The 13290-nt window shown below is 42.6% G+C and overlaps 1 protein-coding gene across 1 annotated transcript in view; it reads left to right on the top strand.

Annotated features, from left to right (window-relative positions):
• Window positions 1-13290, top strand: part of RNF149 (ring finger protein 149) — an 87390-nt gene that overhangs the window by 59177 nt on the left and 14923 nt on the right. The window contains exons 2-5 of the mRNA XM_075852692.1: window positions 5376-5626; window positions 6417-6485; window positions 8730-8812; window positions 9773-9869. Coding sequence (XP_075708807.1) covers window positions 5376-5626; window positions 6417-6485; window positions 8730-8812; window positions 9773-9869 — 500 coding nt within the window. The remainder of the gene's footprint in view (window positions 1-5375; window positions 5627-6416; window positions 6486-8729; window positions 8813-9772; window positions 9870-13290) is intronic.

Here is a 13290-nt window from a genome sequence, read left to right as displayed (position 1 = left end):
TGGCACACGCCTCCCTGTAGATGATGGCACACACCTCCCTGTATATGCTATCACACGCCTCCCTATATATGATGCCACATGCCTCCCTGTAGATGATGCCACGCGCCTCCCTGTAGATGATGCCACGCGCCTCCCTGTAGATGATGCCACGCGCCTCCCTGTAGATGATGCCACGCGCCTCCCTGTAGATGATGCCACGCGCCTCCCTGTAGATGATGCCACGCGCCTCCCTGTAGATGATGCCACGCGCCTCCCTGTAGATGATGCCACGCGCCTCCCTGTAGATGATGCCACGCGCCTCCCTGTAGATGATGCCACGCGCCTCCCTGTAGATGATGCCACGCGCCTCCCTGTAGATGATGCCACGCGCCTCCCTGTAGATGATGCCACGCGCCTCCCTGTAGATGATGCCACGCGCCTCCCTGTAGATGATGCCACACCAGCCTCCCTGTAGATGATGCCACACCAGCCTCCCTGTAGATGATGCCACACCAGCCTCCCTGTAGATGATGCCACACCAGCCTCCCTGTAGATGATGCCACACCAGCCTCCCTGTAGATGATGCCACACCAGCCTCCCTGTAGATGATGCCACACCAGCCTCCCTGTAGATGATGCCACACCAGCCTCCCTGTAGATGATGCCACACCAGCCTCCCTGTAGATGATGCCACACCAGCCTCCCTGTAGATGATGCCACACCAGCCTCCCTGTAGATGATGCCACACCAGCCTCCCTGTAGATGATGCCACACCAGCCTCCCTGTAGATGATGCCACACCAGCCTCCCTGTAGATGATGCCACACCAGCCTCCCTGTAGATGATGCCACACCAGCCTCCCTGTAGATGATGCCACACCAGCCTCCCTGTAGATGATGCCACACCAGCCTCCCTGTAGATGATGCCACACCAGCCTCCCTGTAGATGATGCCACACCAGCCTCCCTGTAGATGATGCCACACCAGCCTCCCTGTAGATGATGCCACACCAGCCTCCCTGTAGATGATGCCACACCAGCCTCCCTGTAGATGATGCCACACCAGCCTCCCTGTAGATGATGCCACACCAGCCTCCCTGTAGATGATGCCACACCAGCCTCCCTGTAGATGATGCCACACCAGCCTCCCTGTAGATGATGCCACACCAGCCTCCCTGTAGATGATGCCACACCAGCCTCCCCTGTAGATGATGCCACACCAGCCTCCCCTGTAGATGATGCCACACCAGCCTCCCCTGTAGATGATGCCACACCAGCCTCCCCTGTAGATGATGCCACACCAGCCTCCCCTGTAGATGATGCCACACCAGCCTCCCCTGTAGATGATGCCACACCAGCCTCCCCTGTAGATGATGCCACACCAGCCTCCCCTGTAGATGATGCCACACCAGCCTCCCCTGTAGATGATGCCACACCAGCCTCCCCTGTAGATGATGCCACACCAGCCTCCCCTGTAGATGATGCCACACCAGCCTCCCCTGTAGATGATGCCACACCAGCCTCCCCTGTAGATGATGCCACACCAGCCTCCCCTGTAGATGATGCCACACCAGCCTCCCCTGTAGATGATGCCACACCAGCCTCCCCTGTAGATGATGCCACACCAGCCTCCCCTGTAGATGATGCCACACCAGCCTCCCCTGTAGATGATGCCACACCAGCCTCCCCTGTAGATGATGCCACACCAGCCTCCCCTGTAGATGATGCCACACCAGCCTCCCCTGTACATGGTGCCACACCAGCCTCCCTGTACATGGTGCCACACCAGCCTCCCTGTAGATCGTGCCACATACTCACGAGAGCAGCGCCGTCTCTCGTCTTATTCACGTGTGGTCACTCGTCTGCACTGGATCTGGCAAGGCAGCGCGACGGGGCGATGACGTCATCGAGGCACCTTCAAACCCGTGAAGATGAGTGACCACACCTGAAGAAGTACTGCAAACGTGAGTATGCCAACGATAGCCAGCAAACGAACTAGTAGTTCCCTTGCCAATCCCCATGTAACAAATCCGTTTTTTAACGGTTGTTACATGTATTGACAGCTGTTAAAAACGGATCCATCGACTTCTATGGGGGCTGTCAGGCCGTTAAAACGGCCAAAAATAGGACATGTTCTATTTTTTGACGGCCATTATTCACGGGCCATTCAAAAAACGGCCGTGTGAATGCACCCATAGAATATCATTGTTCTGAAAACGGCCATGTGAAAGCCGTTAAAAGGACGGCCATCACACGGCCGTTTTTCACTGTCGTGTCAATGAGGCCTAATAGTGTTTCTCTTGCATTTGTAGGTAACTTTTCTTTGGTGTTCTGCATACCTCCCAAGGGGGTACGTGACATAGTTTTGCCAACAGAGGTAGACTGGAACTGCTCCAGCAAGTACAGACATTTCTTTTCGCACCTGACTGTTCACCAACTTTTTTTTTTTTTTCTTGCATGGATTTTTTGGGGATGTATATTTTAAAGTAGAACTGTTTTTTAACATCTCTTCTGTCCTAAAGACATAACACAAAACAACAATGTATTTATTATTTTATTTATTTCTGTCAATTCTATAGCGCTAACATATTCCGCAGCACTGTACAGAGGTTGTCCTCTCACTCATTGTCCCCATTGGGACTCACAATCTAAATTCCCTATCTGTATGTCTTTGGGGTGTGGGAGGAAACCGGAGTGCCCGGGGCAAACCTACGCAAACACAGGGAGTACATACAAACTCCATGTAGGGCCCCAGCGCTGCAAGGCAACAGTGCTAACCACTGAGCCACCAAGCTGCCAATGGTGGAGGGTACTTGATCTCAGTGCCTCATCAATTATAAGTTTCCAGACCCCTTTTGGCAGCCTAAACCAAAAATTCTTGCTATTCAAGTTTTGTAGTCATACATGTGGGGATTGGAGAAGGGAATAAATAGTGCATTTTGGGTATATATTTTTTTTTCATAACTATTTTATTTATAAACTGAGGACTTTTTACTACTTGTTTCCAACACAAGATACAATGTCAACAGAATAATTGACAATATAACTTGGCAGTATATTACAATGATTTATTGTATTCTATTTCTGAGCTTGCAGTTTCTGTTCCTCATCAGCACATAACTATATGCAGTTAATAACCCTTGTGTTGGCCAACTCAACAGAAGCGCCATTGTCTGTTAGATCAGAGAAGCCTCTCATATAGTCTGTCCTGAAATACCGATAGAAGTCTTTTCAGCCCTTCCAATAGCTTGTATAAGGGTATGTATATATATATATTTGGTATCGCCGTAATCGTGTTGACCCACAGAATAAAGTTAACATGTTGCTTTAATTGCACAGTGAATTCAGTAAAAACATCACGCAAAAAACAATGGAGGAATCGCTGTTTATTTCATTTTCTACCCCACCAACAATTTTTTTCCCGTTTCCTAGTACATTATATGGCACAATAAATGGTGCAAAAATCAAGCCCTCATAGGACTATCTCGACGGAAAAATAAAGACGTTATGGCTTTTGGAAGGTGGGGAGGAAAAAACGAAAATGAAAATTTGAAAAAGGGCTGCGACGGGAAGGGGTTAAATGCTGACATAGTATCTGCCATTATTACTACATGACATTCTATAGTTTGACTACTCTAACTGTAAAGAACCCTTTCCTATATTAACCCCTTCCCGACATTTGACGTATCCGTACGCCAAAGTCGGGTAGGGGAAGTATGGAGCGGGCTCACGCAGTGAGCTCGTTCCATACGATGCCGGTGTCGGCTGTATGTTACACTTCAGAGTAACTAGCGGCATTGCGCTCGAGCGCGATCCCGCTAGTTTAACTAGTTAAATGTCACGGTCAATACCGACCGCAGCATTTAAATCCTCAGAAAGAGGGGGGCGACCCCCTCTAACAGCTCATCGTGCCCCCCGCAACGCAATCGCGGGGGGGGCGATGGTTGCTATGGCTGCCTAGGGACTTAATGAACGCCCCCAGGTCCGCCATCTTTGTGGCAGGGCTTAATAGATGACTGTCGGAATCACGATATACTGCAATACTTTAGTATTGCAGTATATCGTGCAAGCGATCTAACGATCGCTGGTTGAAGTCCCCTAGGGGGGCTTATAAAAAAAAGTAAAAACGAGTTAAATAAAGTTGGTTTTTTTTTTGTGTAAAAAAAAATTAAAAAATTTAAAGTTCAAAAAACCCCCCTTTTGCCATTTTCCCCCTAGAGCATATTAAAAAAAACAAAAAATAATTGGTATCGCCGCGTCCGTAAATGTCTGAACTATTACAATATATCATTATTTAACCCGCACGGTGAACGCCGTAAAAAAAAAAAATTGTAAACGCCAGAATGTCTATTTTTTGGTCACCTCATCTCCCGCAAAAAAATGAAATAAAAAGCGATCAAACCATCGCATGTACACCAAAATTGTATTATTAAAAACTACAGCTTATCCCACAAAAAATAAGCCCTCATACCACTTAATCGACGGAAAAATAAAAAAGTTATGGCTCTCGGAATTTGGCCACACAAAATACATTTTCTTTTTTACACTTAGGTTTTTACTTGTAAAAGTAGTAAAATATAGAAAAAACTATACATATTTGGTATCGCCGTAATCGTATTGACCTGTAGAATAAAGTTAACATGTTGTTTTAATTGAACAGGGAATTCCGTAAAAACCGTGGGTGAAAAACCATGGAGGAATTGCTGTTTTTTTTTTTTCATTTTATACCCCACAAATAATTTTTTTTCCCGTTTCCTAGTACATTATACAGCAAAATAAATGGTGCTACGAAAAACTACAACTCGTCCCGCAAAAATCAAGCCAACATAGTACTATATCGATGGAAAAATAAAGACGCTATGGCTTCTGGAATATGGGGAGGAAAAAATGAAAATCAAAAACTGAAAAAGGGCTGCGGCGGGAAGGGGTTAATGTCTGAAACGTCTTTCCACACGCAATAAATGCCCCATGAATGTAAGGCACTTGCTGTCCAGGGAAGCATTATTCTCAAAATGTCTTTATATTGTAGCAGTGACTGGTTATCAATGCTTTGGTAGCCACAAACCAAAATGTCATGTGTCCCTGAACTTCAAAAGTCATAATTTCTTTATATGCCAGTCGCAGGGTTCCGTAGATGTTACTGCTAGGCTCACTAGAGAGGCCAAATGTATATCGTGAAAATGTGAGGTATGTGTGCTGAACAATTAATGCAGCTTTCTTTATTACCTTCACTACCCTTGTATTGTTCAATATCCAAGTATTTTTACTCTACTGGTCAGCAGGTTTGCTTTTTCTTCTTTTTCCTTCCTATAGTCTTTTCTATCACAGCTGTGTTTTTATATTGCATTTAAACAGTTTCTTATTGATTTAACTTTTTTTTTTTTTAAATATCTTTTGCAGGAACTGGTAATACTGTGGTAATAATGGTTGGCTACCCAAAAGGCATGGATATCATGGAGCTTCTGAGAAGAAACATACCAGTAAAGATGATCATCACTGTGGGTACCAGGCATGTTCAGGAATTCATTAGTGGTCAATCGGTGGTGTTTGTGGCCATTGCCTTCATCACAATGATGATTATTTCCCTGGCCTGGTTAATATTCTACTACATCCAACGATTCCTATATACCGGAGCTCACTATGGAAATCAGGTGACTATAACTCCTTTGCCATTGTCCTTTTTAGTTGGCCAAACACGTTCAATAGCTGTTAAATGGCCAACCGCTATTTCACCCGAATCCACCAAGCTGAGCGTGCGTTTTTATATCAATGGGGAGAGAGTAATAAGCTGCTGCCGGACTGCAGCGGCTTATCCCCCACGGGACCAAAGGATCTTGCATGTTGAAATCTAACATTCTGATCCTTCTTTCCCCATGACATCTGTTTTCGGCAGATAGTTTGGAGCCCCTTATACACATTATATCATTAGCCCATCCCGCCAAAATGTACTGGATCTCAGTATGGAAATCAGGTGATAATGGCTAGACACATTCAAGAGTGTTCGGCAGCCAGCTGTTTCCCAACTCTACCATAACCATGCACTGGCTCGGACGAGTATGCATTTTTATTTCAATGGAGTGGGGAATAAGCCAATACCGGTCTTCTCTTTCATTGTTTTACCTTTTTGGGGGACTAAAGGATCAGGCATGTTGAAATCAACCATGCAAAATTTTTCTCTCCCCTGAAATCTGCCATTGGTGGATGGTTGGGAGGCCCCAATATACATTCGATTGTTGACCGATTCCAATTGAATCGGCGGATTAAGACTGTTTTATTTATTGTGTATGGCCAACTTTAGTCTTTTTTTACTGTTTGACTAAAAAGCTAAAATCAATTGTACTTTTTAACTCCTATCCGTCTATGAGCAACACTGTATAGGTATAAATAAGCCCAAAGCAATCCAAGGTGTTTTACATAAATTTTCTTTGATTTGTTTCAAAGTGTAACCGTAAAGAAACCAAAAAAGCCATCAACCAGCTACAGTTACATAGAGTAAAGAAAGGAGAGAAGGTAAATGAAATATTTCCAATCATGTGATATTAGAAGATGATTTTTCTTTGAGTGGTTTTTATTATGTTTGCTTGTACAAAGTTGTTTTTAGGCAATGTACATCTTAATACCTCAACTTTAAATAATATCGTCTTACTGTATTCCTAGAGGAGTGCCAGTGTGATTTCATGCTTGTTTCAGGTTTGCTTTGGAAGGTATTTGTGATACTGACAGTCCATTAGTTGTTTGGGGTACATTGTATCTGACACCTACCAATGTTATGTTATTTCACAGACCTCTTTGCATTTGCAGGTGTAATTTGAGCTGGAAACGTGCCTTTTTTATTTGCTAGATTTTACCCACAGAAGAAACACAGATTTTATAAAACTGATTTATATATATCACCTGTACCCCTAGTGATCAGCTGTAATCTGTAGGGAACCACTGCAGCAAATGTAGCATTTCCTTTTGCAGTAGTGTTGAAGGGGAATTAAGCATTACACAGTTGAAATCAGTGGATGTGCTCAAGATAAAAGATGAGGGTCCTGAACAGGGGACCCCCTTCTGTTAACTCAAAATTCCATACTAGAAAATTAGAATTTCAATAGACTTCTGTACAGTACAATAACATACTAGTTGGAACATATCACCTTAATGAATATTCATTCATTATTTATATATCATGATGGCGCTGCCGTTCATGTTTAACTATGGACATTAGGGTTTGGTAAAGCTTGAGCCTATACGTAAATTGTGTATTGAATCACATATTCTATTATATATTCATATTTTGGTACAACAATTGTATTAACATTGTGATTTTGTATGTGATATGTTAACACCCATTTGTAACTCCTGTATAAATATGTGAGAACACCTGTGCTTGTTTGCTTGATAGTGGCCGCATTGAGCAGCTGAATTGTTATAAGTTTGTGTGTGTATATGTGTGTATATATATATATATATATATATACATGTATGTGTGTGTGTGTGTATGTATGTGTGTGTGTATATATATATATATATATATATATATATGTATGTATGTATATATATATATATATATATATATATATATATATATATATATATATATATATATATATAGTAGCAGTTTGGGGAATGTAGATAGGCAGAGACACTCTCAGCGCAGTATTCTTGCTTAAACAGGACTTTAGAAGCTTTATTTCTCCTTCAAGCAGGGAAATCCAGTAAACACAACGGTAGCTTGTCACATCAGCGTCCACCAAGGTTAGAACAGAAAGAAACGTTTCACGTAACCAAAGTCCAGGTATAGCTCTCACAGTCCAGCCCTTTGCAGGGGTTAGCGCTCACCCCTCGGTATATCGGGTCTGGGCAGCAGCAGACCAGTCTCTCCTCTCTGACACCCTCTCCCAGCATTGCTTTTCTCATAGTTAATCACCCTGCACCTGTGTGTGGGTGGGGGGGCTATGTTAACCTCTTAGGCCTCATGCACACGACCGTAGCCATGTGCACGGACGTGATTTTCGGGACGGACGGCTGCGGAGTGTCACCCGCGGGCCGTGCACATGGCCGCGTGCATTCATTTTTATGAGCCTGGACCGCAGAAAGAACGGACATGTCTTATTGGGCTACTGGGCCATGCACGGACTGTCGGAACCACGGTCGTGCGCATGGGCCCATAGAAATGAATAGGGCCGCAATTCTCCCGTGGATTTTCGGGGGAATTGCGGCCGCAAAAGCACGTTCGTGTGCATGGGGCCTTAATAGGCGTCTAGGAGTATAGCTCCCTTGGCAGACTAACCCCCTCAACTGGATATATATAAATAATATATATATATATTTTTACTTTTTAGCCGCTTTGATAGGTGTTCTGTCAAGATATTACACTTATCTGTAACATCATAATACATTGTATCTTAGCTCAGGCCTATTTTTATCACTTTTTATTTACTTAATATGATGCCTACACAACTAGAAACCACAAATCTCATAACATTTACAGTGTGACCGGGAGGAACTGGACTGAGTCATTGGGTAAACGATGGCATTGCTGTGTGTACGCCTACTGGATGTGTGCCACGACTCGTTTCATGGACTAGTTCTGTTAGGACAGATTCGCTGCTGTCGTCATCCTGGGCTTGTCCTTAGAAATATTTGCAGTGTAATCTCTGCATGATGTGACTCACTTCTTCTTATTGGATTTAGACATTGCTACACATGTGATACATGTTACTGTTATCATTAAATTGCTTTGTTTTTGTTTTTTTGTGGTTAATCTAGGGTATCGACATAGATGCAGAAAACTGTGCGGTGTGCATAGAGAGCTACAAACCCAAAGATGTTGTTCGCATTCTCCCATGCAAGTACGTTCTAGATTTTCCATTCTATGGTCCATTAGAATTTACACATTACATGCAGAATAATTAAATAACAAGGGTTCATGTGTAGAAAGAAAAGCTGAAAAAAAAAAAATTTGTTCAGAACAATACCAATAACTATACAAACCTTTATCTGTATCCAGTCTAAGATGAAAGTGGAAATTAATTATTTTGTGCAGACGAAACTGCTTAGGGTTGAAATGTTGGAGAAAGAAATATGACTGTCAGTGAATATATGCGCATATTCAATAAACCTAGAATGAGACAATGTTTGTAAATGCAGATTTTTTTTTTCTATTGTATTGTAAACCTTGAAGGTAACTGACAATAAGTGGACACAAAAATTCTAGTTTTCTGTGTATATATGGGAATATCTGAATCTGCAAATCAGAGATGGAGTTGAAGCGGTCAGTGAAATGTACACCATCCTAAGACCTTATTCTAAATAACTGATATGCACGTCAAAACAGGGCCGCCATCAGGAATTCTTTGGGCCCATACAACCTAGAAATCTGGGCCCCTCATTACTGGGGAGCGCAACAGAAAGTTGCGGGGCCAGGGGTGAGAACTGGCAAGGACTCAGGCGAGACGGGGGCTCTGTCCAAAGGTGGTAGGGCCCTGTGTACGGAGGAGAAGGCTGGGGGAACAGAAAGTAGCAGGAGGGGAGACCAGGTAGAAGACCTGACAAGGACTTTGTGGAGGGGCAGGGGGTAGACAGTAGGTGTGCATGGGCTCTGTAGGGGTGTAGTGGGGGCAACATAAATAAAAAAAAATAACAATGCACTGAAGCTGCTGCCTGTGCAGAGCACGGTCACTTACCAAGATGCAATGTTGGCTGCCGCTTCTCTACAATCTCCTTCTCTTTCTTATGTTTTATTGACATTTATTTATAAATCTGGTTCAATACAATGTTACTGACATCTCTTTGTTTGTTTCCCTCCCTAGACATATCTTTCATAGACTGTGTATAGACCCATGGTTGCTTGAGCACAGGACATGTCCCATGTGTAAACTGGATGTTATTAAAGCTCTTGGATTTTGGGTAGGTCCCAGGGAGTCCTGCATTTTGGAAGGAAGAAACCCACTGTTGCTGTTCAGTTTTGTTTTTCTCTTCCCCGTTTGATAATTCTTGCATTTGACATACGGGCGGAAAAAGGTACCAATGAATATACCTTTTTTTGTGCAGAAAATGTGAGTTTGCCATCTTAAAAATGAAGTCTCTACCTTTTGGTACAGCTTACCTGCTATTTAATCATTGGTAGATCCTTGGCTGGTTTCACAGAGTAGTTTTTGCATTTTAAGAATGCGTACATTCATTTTTACGGGGCTGCCGAGCACTCTTCGGCAGCCCCATAGAAATGAATGAATGAAGTTGTGGCCAAGGCATGCACAGTACCGCTCCATTCATATGAGGCTCCCAGGAACGGCAAAGTAAGCCCATTCTCGTCATCGGTGGGGGTCACAGCAGTTGGACCCCACCTATCAGATATTTATCCCCTATCCTGTGGATAGGTGATAAATATTGATTATGGGAAAACCCCTTTAAGCTTATATAGGATGGCAACTTCCTTTACCTAGAGTCAAGCGTGAAGCACAGAAACATCACTTGAGTACTTTTATTAAAATGCCGGCAATATATATCGCTACTGAGACCTATGATTTCCATACCCAGAATCTCCGAGCATGATGGAGTGATCCTGAAAAAGGTCTATATCAGTGGAAACCAAAAAGGAATTCAGGCATCACATCCAAAAGACAAGGTACTTTTATTCACCCATGTGACGTTTCAGCTCCTCAGAGCCTTTTCTCAAGCATGGGTGAATAAAAGTTCCTTGCTTTTTGGATGTGCTGCCTGAATTCCTTTTTTGTTGCCATTATGTTGGACGGTTGGATGCAGTCTTTTTGGGCTTTGCACTCCTATCCATTGCTTGCAATTTATTCTGGTGCTGTAACTTTTTCGTTTGTATCAGTGTAAAGCCATGCAGTAAGAGTTAATTGCCTAGGTGCTGGCAATATGCATCACATGATCCCAATGTTTAGGACCTCAACATTAAATGACGTTATTTACCCAGATGTTAATACACATACATAGACTTCATAAAAGCGCCTGTATGAGATTAGAAAAAAAGTCTGCTTTTGTTTCCAGAAATAGCACCACTCTTGTCAATGGACTTTGTCTGGTACTTTAATGGGGCTGAGCTTCAATACCAGACCAAGCCTATGGACAAGAGTGGCACTGTTCCTTAGAAAACATAAAAAAAATGTTTGTTTGTTTTTTAATTCTAATACTTTAAAGTGTAACTAAACTTTCGACAAACTTCTGACATATCATAGTGACATGTCAGAAGTTGGTGGGGGTCCAAGCACTGAGAGCCCCACCAATCGTTAAAATTGAGCGCTCAGCCCTTTTCTTTCTGTTCAGCTTTTTCCGTTAATCAATGTAGCGGTTTACGGACTCAATAGAAAGTCTATGATCCTGTAGTCCGCTACATGAGCTTTATGAAAAAAGCCGAACAGAAATTAAGCGGCTAAGCGCTCACACAAGTGCTTCTCCCGGTTCATTTTAGCGATTGGTGGGGGTCCCAGTGCTCTGACCCCCACCAATCAAAACTTCACTATGACGTGTCAGAAGTTTGTCGAACGTTTAGTTACACTTTAAAACTGTTATGTTTTTAATGTAGAAATATTGCCCATAGGGAGCAATATCTCTCTATTAGAAATGGGTACCAAATTGGCTAGGGTATGTTATGAACAGGATATTGGAGTTACTTAAAGGCACACTGGCAAATCCGTTTTTTTTTACACATACAATGCTAATTCACCAGCAATATTCTAGTAGTGTCTTTTGTTTTTTCACAGCTCAGTTACACCTATACATTTTGAACTTGTTCATTATGGGCAGCTATGTCATGTGATCTGTCTGACCACCAAAATAGCCACACAGGAGAAACTGACCTCCTGTCTACGCATGAGGGCATGGTCTGATTTCCTGTGAATTACAATATGATTATATAATACGAGAATCCCTATGATGAGCAGCTGTTGTTTTAAAACTCCCCTGGCTCACACTGCCTGTCTATAGGATCTGTGAGTGCTGTGTGCAGAGTCCAGTGTATTTCTATGAGATGCTGCTTCTCACTGCCTCCTCTGTAAAAACTGACATAGAGAAACCTATCGCAAGCTGAAGGAGACAGTGTATTCTATGTGATGCAGCTTAAGCCTAAGACTGCAGTGTTGGGGGACAGAAGTTCTATATGACTGATCTATCACAATCAGTAGGCAGGGAGAGCAGTGTGAAGCTGAGCACATAGGATACAATGAGACTCTGCAGTGTCCGTACAGAAGTTCTATGCCACTGATCTATCACTTGCTGCACTCATATAGGACTCAGAGCAAGTGCAGTGTGATGAGATTCTGCCCCCTCTGCAAAGTCAGAGGTATTATGGGAAATGTAAGCTTCATTAGGGGAACCACTTAAGAAGGGAAGGAGCCAAGATGCAGACAACCCAAAAATAGCACATCAACTAAAACAGGTATACACAAGACATACACAAGAGCCTCTACATTATTCTTTATTAACAACCTATGCTGCACTATATAGGCAAAAAACAAAATTACTGGAGTGCTTTTTGAGTACAGCACATAATTGTACTTGAATATATAAATCACTATGAGCTGTCACAGGGCATAGTGTTTCACTGTTTATTTAATATTTACCTGTATCATCATTTAGCTTTGGATTCTACTATGTACTAATATCTATAGTTTTGTCTCTGTAACATAATGTCTGAAATATTTTTAGATGATCTCTGTAACTTACTGTTCCGTACAAGTCCACAAAGAAAGTGATTACGCTGAGTTTTGCGCATCTGTATACGTTAGAATTTGTAGTGCTGCAAATACAAGGTCCCTGTGTTCTGGTGGTTGGCACACATGGTGCAGTAAAGCATGTGAGCATAAAAATAATAAACCTCTCTGATAAACTTGCCTCCAGGTGAAATTTACTGCCATCTGCCCTGCTGAATTAAATTAATGACTACGGTTCAAGAACTCGTTTGAAGTGCTATTTCATGAAGGGATTAAATAAGGCAATCTTGGCAAACTCATCCACCTTTCCAAAATCTGAACCGCATCTGTTCAGTATTCTTCAGAACCCCCCACATTGCTTTCCCTGGAGCAAAACAGGCAATTTATTATTTTCTCTATTCTCCTGCCTTCTACTTTAACCAGTTCAGGGCCGGGCTATTTTGAGCCTTCAGGACCAGACACCGTTTAGCCATTTTTAGCACGTGTTGATTAAATGGCTATAACGTTTTTATTTGTTGGGCTAACGACGTGATTTTTGCGACGTTTTTTCCGTAGACAATGCAGGTTTAGTTTTTTATCGTTTTTATACACATCCTTTTTTGCGATTTTAGAATTTTTATTCATAAAGTTTGAAAATAATAGTAAAAAAATAAGCT

Source organism: Rhinoderma darwinii, chromosome 2 (genome assembly GCF_050947455.1).
Source record: "Rhinoderma darwinii isolate aRhiDar2 chromosome 2, aRhiDar2.hap1, whole genome shotgun sequence".
In the NCBI taxonomy this organism is placed as follows: domain Eukaryota; kingdom Metazoa; phylum Chordata; class Amphibia; order Anura; family Rhinodermatidae; genus Rhinoderma; species Rhinoderma darwinii.
The sequence above is the reverse complement of the archived record's forward strand: the minus strand, read 5'-3'. Positions and strand labels throughout refer to the sequence as shown.